The sequence below is a fragment of the Gouania willdenowi genome, chromosome 5 (assembly GCF_900634775.1).
Source record: "Gouania willdenowi chromosome 5, fGouWil2.1, whole genome shotgun sequence".
Taxonomy (NCBI): domain Eukaryota; kingdom Metazoa; phylum Chordata; class Actinopteri; order Blenniiformes; family Gobiesocidae; genus Gouania; species Gouania willdenowi.
The window spans coordinates 12,782,826-12,799,744 of NC_041048.1; the positions used below are offsets into that span (position 1 = coordinate 12,782,826).

At 35.2% G+C, this 16,919-nt stretch overlaps 1 protein-coding gene across 1 annotated transcript in view; it reads left to right on the forward strand.

Annotated features, from left to right (window-relative positions):
• The window catches only part of kif5ab (kinesin family member 5A, b), a 110,768-nt gene extending 95,591 nt beyond the window's left edge, over positions 1 to 15,177 (forward strand). The window contains exons 29-43 of the mRNA XM_028446917.1: positions 1,860 to 1,986; positions 2,111 to 2,169; positions 2,293 to 2,414; positions 2,526 to 2,579; positions 3,887 to 3,994; positions 5,104 to 5,386; positions 6,391 to 6,466; positions 7,212 to 7,296; positions 7,565 to 7,610; positions 8,112 to 8,241; positions 9,474 to 9,571; positions 10,936 to 11,034; positions 11,224 to 11,359; positions 11,669 to 11,814; positions 15,043 to 15,177. Coding sequence (XP_028302718.1) covers positions 1,860 to 1,986; positions 2,111 to 2,169; positions 2,293 to 2,414; positions 2,526 to 2,579; positions 3,887 to 3,994; positions 5,104 to 5,386; positions 6,391 to 6,466; positions 7,212 to 7,296; positions 7,565 to 7,610; positions 8,112 to 8,241; positions 9,474 to 9,571; positions 10,936 to 11,034; positions 11,224 to 11,359; positions 11,669 to 11,814; positions 15,043 to 15,099 — 1,626 coding nt within the window. The 3' untranslated portion in view covers positions 15,100 to 15,177. The remainder of the gene's footprint in view (positions 1 to 1,859; positions 1,987 to 2,110; positions 2,170 to 2,292; positions 2,415 to 2,525; positions 2,580 to 3,886; positions 3,995 to 5,103; positions 5,387 to 6,390; positions 6,467 to 7,211; positions 7,297 to 7,564; positions 7,611 to 8,111; positions 8,242 to 9,473; positions 9,572 to 10,935; positions 11,035 to 11,223; positions 11,360 to 11,668; positions 11,815 to 15,042) is intronic.
• The last annotated feature ends 1,742 nt before the right edge of the window (positions 15,178 to 16,919 follow it).

Here is a 16,919-nt window from a genome sequence, read left to right on the forward strand (position 1 = left end):
AACAGCAGAACTAAGCGATCATGCAATTTCTCAGCCAGGGATTGGATAAAAATCATTTTACCATGAGCAATGAGTTTCATTGGGAATATTATTTCGCTTTGACATGAGGCAACTTGCCAGCAACAGGCCAGTGCCCTGATGTAATCTCCCAATTTATGTTTAAAGACCCTCTCTAAGTTATTAAACTTCCTCAAAAGGATAAATCCATCCTAAATCACACTTTGATTGGAAATAGTTACTGCATCGTTCGTTCCCATGTAAGTTGCACCTCTGTCCAGTGAGGTTGCAGCACTTTTATTGGGTAAATGCCTTTTCTGATGTCAGTCAATGTGTCTGTTAAATCTCTGATGCAGATATTTGAAATAAAGTCTTTATCTAGTCACTTTCCCACAGTCGAACAAACACGTAACCACCACAGCAGCATGCACAAGAGATTATGTGCACTTTGTAGAACCCGCCTGATTAAACGATTTTAGCTATCACTGATTAATCAACATTAGTATAATATCCACATATCTATATATCTAAATGATGTATTGACTTTTTTTTTTTTTTGCTACGTGAAGATTCTGTGGCTCTGTGCTGAGCTTTTTGCGTTATAAGCTGCCACTGATGATGATTACTAAGTTACAACACTGAGAAGTGACTAGTTCATTGTTTACAGTTACATTTATTCTTTTTTTTGATTTATCCATGTTTACTGTTTGCAGTTTGAGAAACTTACATTTTTTTTTTCCCAGGAAATACAGTTTGCACAAGTTTGTCTTTTCCTATTCATCAGTGGCTTTACATTTCTTATGTTGACAGCGTTACTCATTAAAGTTTTGTATTTTATTAGTGTTTTGCTTCTTTAATCATATCAGTACAGTTTAAAAACGGCACAAGGAATTTAACTTGTTGGCAGTTGGTGCGAAGAACAGCAGAAGAGAAAAAAACCCAGAAATAATAATAATAATAATAATTATAATTATAATAAATATAAAGGATAAGGGATAAATAAAGGACACATATATACATACTGTATATACAAGTGCTGCAGGTAGTATTGTCTTTATAGAGGTGATGATGGTCCTGAGGGGAGATATTGAAACAGTTTGTATCCGGGGTGGGTTTATTTATATATGTTTTTATATATATATATATATATTGGGTATGATAAGCATTTGTGTTCATGTACAGTATATTTTTTGTGTACATCATGTTCTTATTTCATAAATCGTCTATCGAATGATTTATTGGTTATCACCAGATACATCGGATATTGTTTTTTTTTTTTGTGTGTGTGTGTTTTTATTGATACAATAACACCGTGTCCTTCTTTACACATTTTTTTTCTCCATATTTTTAATATGCAAATGTACAAAAGCAAACAACAAGCTGCAGGTCAATAACAAAGATGTGTGGAGAAGAAAAATACAAGTAAGTGGGGATATCGGCTTTTTAACACCCCTAATAGTAGTATTGGCATAGGCTCAAAAAAAAAAAAAAAAATCTCATACTCTTTCTAAAATATTATTTTAAAATTCCAAAAAGGGTTTAATCTGCAAATGTTTTCCTAGCAAAAATAAAAAAAAAAACATCCTTCCATGTCAAAAGAGATTGCTCTAACTCTTATTAATATGGTTTCATTTCACACATTTTTCACACATTTTTTTATTTTTTTAGGAAATTTACTTTGAATTTTTCTTTAATCTCCTGACACGTAAATTTCAAAGTAAATGTCCTTAAAAAAGTTTTCATAACATACTATTTCAAAATAGTGGAATTATTATTTATATTTTACCATAAGTTTTGACTCTTGCAAAATACGCACAAGTGTATCAACCAACACCAACTTAGGCCTGTATGTTTCTCCACAGGCTCGTAGTGGTTCATCTAAATTATTGAAGACCAATCCACCTGTAACCATGACAACCGACGATCCACCCAATGGACTATGGCACAGAAATGTCAAGTCTTCTCAGGCAGATGGCACGTCCAACCATGGTATGGTCAGAACATTGATTTGTACAAATTACGGACTGACATTCATGATCCTGTCGATGTAGTAGAAACAGCTGTTTGATTTAAACAGTTTCAGTTCATTCATCACTGTATGTTCTCACTGCAGCTGGACATCATGACCATGTGCAGGAGGTGGATCAGAAACAGTGGAAAACATATGCTCAGGTGACCTCATTGCTTTGATCAGGTTGATCTTACTGTACATAAATTAATTTATTACACACACACACAGTGCATTATTGTTATCATTATAAAAGCATGTTTCTCCCCCATGTGCACTTCATGCAGACGGTGAAAGTGAACGTCATGCAGCAGGTCCAGGAGCATATCAGTGACATTCTGGACACAGCTTTGGCTGACTTCATCCACCTGACAGTTAATGGAAAGCCATCAACCAAACAGTCCTCTAGGTAAGAAGTTAGACACAATTCAACCTCCATTTTACCATCTTTTGTTGAACTCTGACACATTTATTTATTTATTTATTTATTTTTTATTTTTTTGTTGTTGGTTTATCTCAGCTGTCAACGAATGGGTGAACGAAAAGTATTCATGGCCAGGCCGTCTCTGTTAGAGTGAGTATCACAGACTGCAGTTTTATCTGGGTTTCAATGATAAATTATTGCATATCTCCGTCATCACAGTGAATGGCCATGTTATAATATTCCTCCTATGTTAGGCAAGTAAGTGAACGTTTCATATGCTGAGAATGTGTAGATGTGTAGGTTGTGTTCTTCTGTGACTGCATTGAAACTACATGAAGCTCATTTAATGCTTTGTTAGAGCCCAATATGTAACAATGACCCAAAATGTAACAAGACCTGAATTGTTAAAAAAACAACAACATCAACCTGTAATGTAATGAAAAAAAAAATGTAATGAAACCTAAAATGTTACAATTGGTCAATAATGTAACAAAATGCTGAGCCCAAAACATAAAAACGTTTTCTGTGTATAAATATATCGGTATAAAATCCATAAATCATTGACTCACTCTATAATGTAATAACATTTTTACACTATTAGGGGCAAATTATTTTTGCCTGCCCCATAATGTAATAAATGAACAAAAACTTTTTTAAATTTTCGGGTTCAGCATCTTGTTATATTGTTGACCAGTTGTAAAGTTTTGGGTTTGATTTAAAAAAAAAAAAAAAAAAATGTCGAAGGTCAACACTACAGGAAGTGCAATCTTTTATAGACAGCAATGCATGTTTTGCTATTGCAATTAAATACATGAATTTATTTTATTGCATAATTGTGACCATCACCAGCCCTCCCTAAGGAAGGGTAAGAAACACTTTATTATAGAGTGGATATAAAAAGAGAGGGCGGTGTTACACCTAGGTGAGGGGGTGGGGAACAGGGAAGAGGGAGTCAGGGTAGGATCAATTAATTAATTAATTACATTTTAGGCTCAGCACTTTTGTTACATTATTGACCAGTTATTACATTTCCGGTTTTATTAATGTATTTTCATTAATAATTCGGGTGTTGTTACATTTTGGGTCGTAGTTGCATATCGGTCTCTGACATGTCTTTTAGATCAGTGATTCTCAACGTGTGGGTCGGGACCCAAAGGTGGGTCGCGGACCTGTACTGGTTGGGTCTCGGACAGCTGGTCAAAAATAAACAAATACCTCATGACTCTCATGTTGGAATTGTCTTTTATTTTGAAACAAACTTTTCTTTTGACAGGCATGCTGTGAAATACATGTTGCACAGGAAAAAATAAATGTAGATTTATGTTTTAATAAAGATAATAAGTGTGTGTTGTCAACAGCCTTTTTTGAAAAATGTGGCAAAATGTGGGTCCCCGGGTGAGACCAGTTGAGAATCCCCAGTTTTAAATAAATTGCCTTTCTTTTCTTTCCTTTGTCAGTGAACTCTTTGAGATCGACCACATCCGGACCATCTACCACATGTTCATTGCTGTACTGCTAATCTTCTGCATGAGCACACTGATGGTTGACTACATCGATCAGGGCAGGTCGGTTTGGACAGAAAGAAAATCCCTATTAGTTTCAAATGGATGTGTGATCATTTTTAAAACCCGCACAACTTTTTTTCCATCTGGTTGTGCTGCTGATTCTTTTCCTGCTTGGCTGACTGCTCATTGTGCAGCTGGAATATGCTGCAATCATTCCTCACACTGAGTTTTTCTGCTGTTGCTTCAGGCTCAGCTCAGTTGATATTTGACACATTTGTGCAGCTGCAAATGCTGCTGTTGCCAGTTGGTGACTTAACTGTGCACACCACCATTCACTGCTGACACACAGTTAACAAACATTAGTGAATGTTCACTCAAAAATGTAAATAATAAGAACATTTTTTTTTGTTTATTTTTTTTTACAAAAAGTGATACATTTTCACAAAACACATTTACATCATGCTTCAGGTCACATGTGTGAAACTCAAGGCCCGGGGGCCAAATCTGGCCCTTTAGAGCATCCAATTCGGCCTGCAGGAGATGGTCAAAATGACAGAGAAAACATGAATAATTGTGTAAGTTACCAAATAATTCAGTCGTATATATCACAGTCCCTCCAAATATATAAATTTAATGAAACTCCACAATATAAATAATAAACAAATGTAAACAAAGAGTGGGCTGGCTCACATCGTGCTAAGGTAACCCACAAGGACGGAACGCGAAAAAGTCTGAAAAAACTGTGGTGTGAAAAAAAACAAATGGAATTTGCAAATTTGATAAATCGATTAAATTGATTTTTTTGCCCAGCCCTACAGGATTTCAGTCATTTTTAAACAGACAGTGGTTAAAAAACTTCCCCAAAATCTGGCAATTTTCCTCAAATTATTCCACAAAATTTCATCAAATTAAGTAACAAATATGTCACAAAATCAAGGAAATGTAAGTAAAGATTATTATTAAAATGTGGAGGTGAAAACTAGTGCACAATAATGTTGAAACTGTTTGTTTTCTCCACCTATAGTCTGTGGCCAACTTAAGATCAAACTGCACTACCACACCACTGCTTTAGGTCATACTTCAAATTAAATACGATTGTTCTTAAAAGTGTTATTAAGTCACAATATTAAAGAGAAATGAAAACATTTCCTATTATTTCCTCTTGTCAGACTGGTGCTGGAGTTCGACCTCTTGTTCTACGCCTTTGGGAAGCCTGGGACGGTTTTCTGTGCCTGGATTGTGATGTTTGCGTACACGCTGCTTGTGCCCTACTACACTATGGTGTTTGGGTGTTCTTTCTATCACAACATTCAACACAAGCTGGAGCTGAGTGTTGGGACGGCTTTGATTTTCTTGGTGATGCAGATGTTTGTGCTGGGACTGTTCCCCATCTATGTGGTGGTACACCACCAGCTGCCACCTGCCTCCCGCTTCATCGTCATACTGGAGCAGGTAAGATGTGTAGCCAATCATTTGTTCATCTGTAGCTGTACAACAATACCCCAATCTTATGATAGACTGAATTAAAATGAGTATTCAAGCTAAAAATAAATGACGGCAAAAGTGCCTCTATTAAGTCTTCAGTGGAGCTGATGGTTAAGTATTAGGGTAACAAGCACAAAAGAGGTGGAAAACTATAAACAGTTGATGAAGTCAAGAAAAATTGGAAAGATGTAAAACGAAGAACAAAAAAAGCATTGTTCATAATTATTTTTTTCATTATTATTTATTACGGAAGCGAATTAGGGCTACTTTTGATGGAGAAAAAGTTGACATTTTGAGAATAAAGTTGAAATATAATGACGAGATTGAAGTCAAAAAGAGGAGAATAAAGTAGAAATATCAAAAATAAACTCAAAATACAATATCGTGAGTCGAAGGTTTGCTAATGAAGTGAAATCTACGGAAACGGACTGGGGACAATTCATCATATACGACACCAGTCTCCTTCAAAATTGGCCCTAGTATGTTTCCGTAGCTTCTCAATAGCCACAGACGGGACTGAATGCTCCACCTCTTCCAAACTTGACTGTTTTTTCTTTCTAAACAGATTAAGTTTTTGGCAATATCTCTTCAAAGTCCCTAAAGAGATTACAACGCTGTGTTTATGAGCTAAAAGAGAAGTAATCTCTTTGTTATTTATGTTTGACAGACAATCTTAAATTGCTCTGTAAGTCAGTAGATCAACTGCGTAGTTTGACTGGTTGGATTATCCATGTTTTTATGCAAAGGCCCACAAAAAACTATAATTTTTTTCTAATCTTTGTATAGTCGGCACCCTGGACAGAATGTCGGTTCTAATACTGACATACTAAAATGAACGTGCATTACTCTTCTGGTTAAAGTCTAAAAAAGCTGTTTTTCGACTGTGAAGAGAAGCCAGAGTATCTGAATAAATCTAAATCAAAAATCTACTGTAGCAGGAAATAAAGCCCTTTTTTGTCCGACTTCCTTAGATACGGTTCCTGATGAAGACCTACTCGTTTGTGAGAGAAACAGCTCCTGTCGTTATGGCAAATGCAGCAAAAGGAGGTGCTGTACCATCATCGTATTTACTCTTTACACTTTAAATAATTAGTCACAATGACACAAAAATATAAACATTTTACCAGAGCTCAGTGGGTTCCCAGCTAATGAAGTCCCACAACGGGGTAAAACTAACAATGAGCAACACAGTCACATAACCAAGTAGAGCTGAGTCGCATGAGATCAAGGACAGAACTATTGCACTGATATTTCAAACTGTGACTATAAAAGAGGTAAACATAAATACGTTCTTCCTCGGAGGGAGAAATATCCCCAAGAGTGAACTGCAGAGGTTTTAAAATGAGTGTAGGTCGTAATGGTTTGATGGAAGTGTCACACGCTGAGCTGAATGTGACTTTAAAAGGAAAGTAAACCAATTGTCTTTTGGATAGAAGAGTGTTTTTCTTGGTGTTTCTTTGAACAGATTACAGCATGTTATTAGGGGGAAAGACATTATACTGCTTCACAGACACAGTTTGATTAAAACAAACAGCCCTATTAGCTGCCACACTCGTGCCATAAAAACCCCTGTGTACAGCTTTCAGGGTTTGTAAATGGTCAACGTAAATGAACACCACTCGGCCCCAGAATGAGAACAGCAGAGGCGTGAGGCACACTTTTGAATGAGTTTCTAACTAAAGCTAATAGTAACAGTAAATCAATGAGCCTTTCTCGCGCAGAACGCTTCAGACGTATTATACTGGCCGTCCAAACATAGTCAATAATTTGACTCTTTTCTCTGTCTTTTCAGGAGAAAGTCCCAAATTGCCAACATTTTCCAGTTATCTGTACTTCCTCTTCTGTCCGACACTAATATACAGAGACTCTTACCCCAGGTAAGACATTAGTCACTCCCAACATATGCCTGATTTTGTGATAAGAGCACTTACAATATCAAGTCTGTGAATTTATCTCAAAGAATTTTAAAAAAAAAAATACCATATTAATGAATAGCATTCTCCACTTTTTGTTTGTGTTTATTTTCTCTCAGTTGGAGAAACTGCCACATTTAGCACTGTCATACTTAAAGTAGAGTGACGTACACTTCTGTACAAATATGATGTGTATATATAAGTATAATTTACGTTTGTGTTTCATTTTCAGAAATAGCCACATACGATGGAAGTATGTTGGCGTCACTATTGGGATGGTAAGTATGACATTTGACTATCCAAACAACACATATTCAGGTAATACCCAAAGTTTGCGATGCTTGTGGTTTTGAAAGCATGTGATAAAAACTAATGCTCAAACACTGAATAAAGAAATTTGTGTTTTTTCCAGACAAACAATAACTAAACGGCTGACTAAACTGTTGTTATATAACATTAAAAAGAAAATTAAGCTTCTGCTCGCAGGTTTACGTCACCAGCGGGTCTGTATTTGGTATCTGAAACATTACCAGTTTACCAAATTAGATTACTGAAGAGTAAAAACAAGCAATAATGTTAAAAAAAAATTAATAATAACAATTATAATATATATATATATATATATATATATATATATATATATATATATACTCCAGTACAATTCCAAATAGTTTTAATACCAGCGTGTGAAATAAGGGGACCTAATGGCTTCCTGTTTGTAACATATGGAGAGTGACAGTTCACCCATTTGACCTTACATCTTTTTATTTCTCGTGTAGATTTTGGGATGCCTGTTTTATGGCTACTTCATCCTGGTGCGTCTGTGCGTGCCCATCTTCAGACCAGAGTTCAGCCACACATTCAGTTCACGGACCTTAGTCCTGACTGTGTTTCACTCCATATTACCAGGTAGGCCTAATAGCTTTTGTCTGCTCGTACACTCTGCGTTTACACAATGGTATTAACCATTGGCATTAACTGACTATTAGTGTCTAAGACTGCGGCACAGACTTACTGGTACCATCTCATTTAAAGCAGAAGTGGTTTCCCTAACATACAATATACTATACTTTACAGCCAGCAAGTAGAAGTACTGTTACTTGATTGAAATTGTACTCAAGTACAAGTACAAGTAAGTTATACATAAAATACTCAAGAACAAGTAAAAAGTAGCTGAATTAAATAGTACTCAAAGTAAAAGTTACTAGTTACTTTCACCCCCAACGTTTATTTTTGGTAATAAATCTTGTCACAGTTCCCTTGCGTACAGTAAACATCTCATGTACAAACTAAAAAAAAAGAGATTCAATCTTGTAATTTATTTTCCACAAAGCCATCTGTATGAAGTAAAAGGTTTGTCAAATTGTACAACTATTTGAAAAATTAAATAAAACCACATTAATGAATTAAATTCAAAACAAAAGAACTCTCAGACTCTAAGTATAGCTACATTGATCAACTCTAAAACTGAGAAAATAACCAGCATTCAATGGTTTTTAAGCGTGGTGCATTACGTTTAATCTGACTGGTCGGCTATGAGGTGATCCATTTGATTGTTGTCCGGTTATTTCATTTTTTTGCAGTTTCACAATATCTGTTGATCATTTTTAAAACAAATAATAATAATGTGCTCAATAACGATTAGGTGTAGAAATGTAACAAATGACTTTACTTCTTTTGAAATGCACTTAAGTACAAGTAAAATTACTGATTTAGAAATATACTCAAAAAAGTACAAGTACCCATAAAAGCAACTCAATTACAGTAACATGAGTACTTGTAAATCATTACTTTCACCTCAGTATATGAAACGTATTGGTAGATGGCTCACTGTACTTGTATTTATCTGTATTACATTTGTATATGTGTACATTTGTATTATTGTATTACTTTAGTTTCTTCTGGAGCTGTGAACTTGTATTTAATGCCTATTTCATTTTATTTGATTATGTCCTTTTTCTTTTCTTTCTTTCTTTCTATTCTATGTTTTAGTTTTTGTTCTTTTCATTCAGTTTTCTGGAGCATCTGTAAAAACATGCATTTTCCCCCTGGGATAAATATAGTATATCTGATTCTGTGACCTTCTGATGAATCCATGAGTTGAAACCATTAGGTTTACATAGAATCTCTTTCTGTTCCAGGCATCTTGATGCTGCTGCTGTGCTTCTTTGCGTTCCTGCACTGCTGGCTCAACCTCTTCGGGGAGCTGCTGCGTTTCTCTGACAGGATGTTCTACAAGGTGCGTGAAATGCTTGATTTATCTGTGGCATCTTGTCTCCAAAGAACAGTTAAACGCTTTGAATAATGACATATTAAAGTGCTGCAGAGTGTCTCCAAGGATCCCAAAGCTGTTTAAATTTTCAGTTCTTACATCTTGTTGACAAATCTTCCTTTTAAACAAGAGGCTGCATAAGAAAACACTCCTTAACATTGCAATTTAGGCTACGCGGTGTTTCTCTCAAGTGACACCAACAGACCTGATGTTTGGTTAGATTTATTTTCAAGCACACGACACAGTAAACCTGACGTTTTAAATTGATTTGGTTTCTTCACCTCTTTTCCACCAAGGTTTTAATTTTTGCTAAAGCGAACAAAAACGTTATTAGCACAACAAACATATTTTTTAGTTAGTCACATGTTTAATCAAACATCTATTCTATTTAGGATTGAGTTTTTTATAGGAAGAAGAGGCACATATATTTACAGAAGAGAATTAGGTTCACATGTAATTTTTTTTTTTTTTTTTTTTTAGTTCTGACTTCAAAGTCAGAATTCTGAGAATAAATTCAGAATTCTGAGATTAGAACTCTGACACCGGTGTCATGTACTGAGTGCGCATCGTACTGAGATTGTATATGCGCATACAGTGTATGCACATGCACACAACCAAAAAATGAATTTTTGCTAAAAAAAAAAAAAAAAAAAGTTTACTTTTGTTTTCAAAGTGAACGGACACGTGTTTTATTTGTTTATTGGATTATGTTAGGGTTAGGGTTATAATCTCAGTACGGAGGTAAACTCAGACCGTGACACCGGTATTTATTTATTTTTGACCAGCTGTCTGTGACCCACTTTTGGGTCCTGACTCATCAGTTGAGAATCACTGCCTTAAATGACTCACTGTTATGGATAGGATAATCAATAAGCCTATAAAACACATATATTACATATTTTTATACCAATGACCAACACATTGAGAAGCTTCTATCATTATTAAAATATGTTATTCTTTATGAAAACATTATGTTTAGATTATACACAGAGGTTAGATTTACAGACACAAGCCAGAGTTTTGTTTCCTTTTTCCTCATCATTTTCATGCTTTTATGTTTATTTTATTTTTCTTTGGAAAAGATGAGCTCCGCCCATCTTTCATCTTTCTCACTCTCTGCTTTACTTCACATATCTTTATGATGTCTGAAGATTGGATGAACTACATTTTCAGCCAGTGACTGAATTTCTTTGCTCTGATGGTTTTCCAGTGATCATACTGGGAAAAACATTTTTCCTTGTGTAACTTAAGCTAAAGCTCACAGAATTAGGCAGTTGTGGTTGTTTTCTTTCGATGAGCGTGAAATTATTTTCCTCTGTTGGTTTTTGCAGGACTGGTGGAACTCGACTTCTTTTACCAATTATTTTCGGACCTGGAACGTAGTCGTTCATGACTGGCTCTATTATTACGCTTATAAAGACTTCCTTTGGGTAAGCGAAAAGCCAAAACCAAATTTGAGAAGTTAATAGAAAAATGATCATTTACATGTTTTTATCATTCATTTTCTGTGTTTTTATGAACCAGCCTGACACTTAAAGGGTTAACGGTGGTTTTAACACTAACTTAAGCAGCCTGACCTCTGAGCTAAACCCTCAATGTTCTCCTTCTGACCTCCACAGCTGTCAAAGAAGAAATTCCGAACAGCTGCCATGCTGTCCGTGTTCATCGTCTCCGCTTTAGTTCACGAGTACGCTCTGGCCATGGGCTTTGGCTTCTTTTATCCCATCATGTTCTTCCTTTTTGGAATCTTTGGAGGTGAGATATGAAAAACACTTTCGCTGAAGTACTGGCAAAACTATTTTTTTGCTATTTTTCTTTCATAAAAAGGTAAAATAACCCAAAGGGAACCAGCTACATATTTAACTTCATACACTGTGATGGACTCTCCATGTTTCCTGAATCAGCTGTGAAGTCAAAGTAGTTTCATTCTACTTAAAATAAAAAACAAAAGCTAGAGCTTTTTTTATTATTTTTATTGTGAGTTCCTATCCAGACCTTCTGCTTTATCAGCTGTTGAACATTAACATTAACTTCCTAAACTTCCATCTTATGCCTTTCTCTTAGTGGCTCTTAACTTTGCCTTGAATGACAAGCGACAGAGTCCTGCGTGTAACGTCATTATGTGGATGTCCCTCTTCCTGGGTCAGGGCGTCCTGGTGTGTCTGTACAGCCAGGAGTGGTATGCTCAGATACACTGTCCACGAACAGGAGTAAGTACTGTTACTTTGTCATTTCCGTTATACTTTTAGATTCATTTTCTGAATGAAAACTCAAGGAAACTACCTGGAAATGTACTTGCTGCAAAATTATAGAATTATTACTGACATTTTTTTTTTTTTTTACTGCTGAAGCGCCAAATATCATCAAGATAAATGCAGTTATCTGGATCAATGATCCTGATCATGGTACCATGGTCATTCACACTTTAAAGGCTTGTAGGACATTTCTATTGTCATTAATAGCAATACAGTAGGTCCAAATGTACCCCCATTTTTCAGAAATTTGTGATAAACTGTGCAATCTGGATGTGATATGGAGGAAAGTCGGTTGAGTAATTGAGGAACCAACCACAACATGAATGAGTGAAACTTCATAAAGATCGATCAAAGGAATCTATCATGGTATAGGTCACACGTGTCAAAACAGAAAAAACATGAATTATTGTGTAAATTACCAAATATTGCAGTTGTAGATATCTCATCCCTTCTAAATACAATAATTCAATGAAACTCCACAATATTTGAAGGACCGCAATTTTCCCACGCTTTTATCACATGACTACAGTCATTTTAAATCTCAAATTATTAAATGATTTCTCATAATTTCCCTAAACCAGTGGTTTCCAAGCTTTTCACAGTCCCGTACCCCTTCAGACATTTAACCTGAAGCCATGTACCCCCTACTGCTACACACCTGAAAACATAATAATGTAATGTCATATACAACAAAGCCCTACAGCACAAATCAGGCCCTTTATAAATTTGGCTTGCAGGAGAAAGATAAAAAGACAGAAAAAACAAATTATTGTCCAGATTACCAAATAATTCAGTTGTAGATAAATCAGATAGGATATCTCAGATATCTAAATACACAAATTCAATGTATATTCCACAATATTTGGAGAATCACAATTTTTCCATGCTTTTCCCCCCCATGACTGCAGTCATTTTAAATTTAAAATTGTTCAAAAAATTATTTAACACAATTTCCACAAACTAAATAAAAATTGGTCACAAAATTAATGAAATTTGAAAGAGCAAATCCTGTAGAGACTTATTGCTTGGATATTGTTGGAGCCTTACATACTTTATGTCTGATTTATACGTCGTGTAAAGTACAAACTTGGGTACATTAATCAATGTTTTTTTTTTTTTTTTAAATGTATTTCTATTGACATACCCCATGACAATTTGTGAGCTCTGGGGGTCCCGTACCCCAGTTCGGGAACCTAGGCCCTAAACTAAATTAAAAAAATGTGAAAAAATCAATTAAAAAATTTATTTAAAAGATAAAATCCGGCAGGGACTGATGTTTGTCACTTACTGCTTGTATATTGTGGGCGCCTTAGATACTTTGTGTCACTTACTGTATAGGTCGAGGTGCAAACTTGGGGAAATTATTGCAGCCCACTTAATATCAAACTACTTTATATTTGGCCCCTCAACTAAAATTATTTTGACAAAAATTTTGTCAAAATTCGTTAAGTACTTTTGACGTAATCGTTCAGACAAGAGACAAACAAATAAATAAATAATCGAGGGTGAAAATACTTCCTCCTGAACGAATGTAATAAGGAGTTAATTTAACAGACAACGCAGCCATAGGATAAACAAGAACAAAGCGGACATTCAAACACCTGTGAGTGATGTCAGCTTCAATACGCTCTGTGCACAATAACAACAAATATTCCTATAAGAGAAATTTATTGTCACCATAAAATACAGACATGATCATTTGGAAAGACTGCTCTGATAAATGATAACAAACCCTAAGCAGACCTTTTTGTTTTATTCTCTATGTGCTTTTGTGCTTGTTAAATTTTAAATGACTCTTAAATATCAAGGAGACTTTATGTGTTCCCACTCCGAGAATCAATTTTATTACAGCCTCAGTCTAAATTCTGCTTAATTATAATGTGCAAGCTCAGTGAGTTGGAATCTGCGTAAAAAAAAGATCAGAACATATGCTCTTAAAACATTTGACAACCATTCATTTTCTAAACAGTAATCGCCCTTAGTTGACTTTGGATGAAGAAGTTGTTCAGTGTGTACAGATGTCATTGAGCTAATAACGTTTGACCAGATATGCCTGACCTGAAAAATGGCCAGTGGGTAAATATTGAACCTAATATTTGTATCAGTGTGATGGTTCATATACAGTAAAGTAAGCAAAGTAACTCCTAAAATAGTTAGCAGCACAGACTAGAGTAGGTTTTTTCATTAATGATCTACAATACAATGCAGCAGTCGTATAGATCAGCGGTTCCCCAACTATTCACAGTCCCGTACCCCTTCAGACATTTAACCCAATGTACCCCCTATCGCTGCACACTTAAATAACAATGTAATGCAGTGTTTAACCTTGGGGTCGTGACTCCATGTGGGGTAGCCTAGAATTCAAATGAAATCCCCTTAAATGTTTAGTCATTTATATCAAAAACAATTTGCACTCATCCTGGCAACAACAAACATTATCAAAAGCTAATTCTAGAACATTTGTGATATTAAAATGGGATCACGACACATAAAAAAAAAAATGGTAACCACTGATGTGATGTCACATACCATGTAGTAATTTTACCTATCCCGTTGAGGAATTAACAATGTATAATAAAGTAAAATAATAATCTGAAAGGAATATAAATTGATAAAGCAATGTAACTTTTGTCATATTTGCACTTTTTTTGATGAGATTGTATCTTGACTCTTGCATGGGTAGTCATATCAGCTATGTGTCATTTGTGGCAACGCATGGAGGCTCCTGACTGCTGGTCCATTTATATTCTAGTTTACAATTTTTGTTTTTATTCATGTACACCTTATGACAATTTGTGTACTTCATTTTGGGAACCAAAGATACAGTATAGTGAATGTTTTAACCTTAAAACACTCAAGCTTTTAAAAGTCTCACTATCCGAAGTGAGTGCTGTGCATGGCTGTGTTTTGTGTGTGTGTGTGTGTGTGTGTGTGTGTGTGTGTGGTTTAGTTTGCTTTAGGCCAGAGGCAATATTAAGACATGAACCATGACTTATCATAGAAAGCTACAGACTATAAATAGAAATGCTATCATCAAAATGAGATTATTGCACTATAAGAAAATTCATAAATCAAAGCAAAACATATCTAAAGGGATTAGGGTTGGTATTACTAACAGGAGGAAGAGGATTAGGAGTGTTGTGTGAAAGGAATCAGTCTAATTCTTTGACTCTTTCTGAGCAGAACAGTCTCTGGGAGCTGCTCATCCCACGGTCCTGGTCCTGCAACTATCACAGATGAAGCTGTATTTGTCCTCGGCTGGAGAAAGTCTGATGATGAAAAAGAGCAATGAAGTACATAGTCTATGTTTTTTGTTTTCTATGCCATGTATCATGTACAGAACAGTATGACCAGCATCACTTTAATCTTTACATGTTTAGGTTGGTATGACCTCATTTTTATGCTCCTGAAGTGTATCAGCTTTTATTTGCACTAATAGTTTTTAATAATACATTCAAAATAATGCTGTTGAATCTATTTTGTATGTTCAACCTTTGGGTTTAAATAATTCATTTTTAAAATGTTTTCAAAACTTTAGATGAAAAATCCATGCACCCTTCATTCTTTGGTTATTCCGTTTTAAAACCAAATCAAATAAACGGTGTGGTTATTTTGTTTTACTGACTTAAAGAAGTACAGAAAAACCTAACAAGCAGTGTTTTTCTCTTTTAAACTCAAATATTGTTCTGTTTGTGAGATATTTGGATAGTTACGGGGAAACTATGGACGAGAGCTTCATGTTTTAAGCTCACCACCCAGAGAGGACCCACAGACGGGGGCAAACACTTACTCTGCTGTGTTTGATAAAAAATCATGTTGTCCACCTCACACTGATGGCAGTGGTGTAATTTGTGTCAACGTTTCATGAAAGATGCTGGAAGTTTGAATCTGTTAACGGTGTTACGGTCCAAATAATATCCAGATAAACTGGTGACTGGGCGGACTTTTGCTTCCGGATAAAAAAGAAGCAAAGCTTGAAAGTGAAATTACTGGTGAATAGAAACATTACATAAATAAATCAAAACCAAAAAAAAAGGATGTTACATAAAACATGCACATGATACAGTATGTGATTAAAGGAACCAGAGGTGGTGTAATGAATCTACTGGTGCTTCTCATTTCTTGTGATCAACTTCCGTGTGTGTTGACGGCTGCCGCTAGCGGTATTAAAAGATGAAAAATAAATATATTTTTTACTGCCCTCCAAAAGCTGTGATATTGTTTTTGCAAAAGTGTCAAATGGACAAGTTCTAACATCTATTGTTCCTAACAGAGCTTTAATCAGTCACCAATCTGGATACTATTTGGAAATTAACACTGTTACACCATAAAACAATGTACCTTAAATATGAGCAGCCTTTTACGAGCTAAAACATCCACAGCCTGAATGAAAACAGGAGCAGGACCAGAAAACTGCTGAAATAAATCCTAAACAGTCCTGTTGTGTGTGGAGACTGGTCCAGAACCTGGGGAGGGAAACCAGGAGCAGTTGACTTCAGTTCTCGCTCTAATTTACCCGTAAATATCGAAAGAAGTTTTTTTCTTTTTACAGAAAAATTCTGCTTATCTGGTTTTAGGTTTTAAGTCAGTAAAACAAAATAACCACACCATCTATTTGTCATTTTGATTTGGTTTTAAAATGGAATAACCATAGAACAAAGGGTGCACGGATTATGAAAGTTTGTTCTTCTGTTATTTTTACAACTTGACTGCAAGTATTTTAAGAATGTAAATAAATAAATATTGCCAAATAAACCCAACTTCATTCAAATTAATCTAAGTTTTGAACGTTTGCTAAGGGGTGTCATGGGTTTCTTTCACAAAGTTTTAAGTTCATGCTCTGAGCTTCATGTGTACTTTTGCTTTTCTGATTTGATTCCCTTTTTGTTGTAAGACATTTTTCAAAATAATTCACTCCTTTTTCTCATAAATGCTGCAGGCACTTTTAGCCATGTTTTATTTAGACAAATCTAAATTCAGGTTTTAAAGATAGTCTGCAATTCTTTTCAGAAACACTGTAGTCAGTACATTATGTATTCAGAAAAAAGGAGCCAAAACAA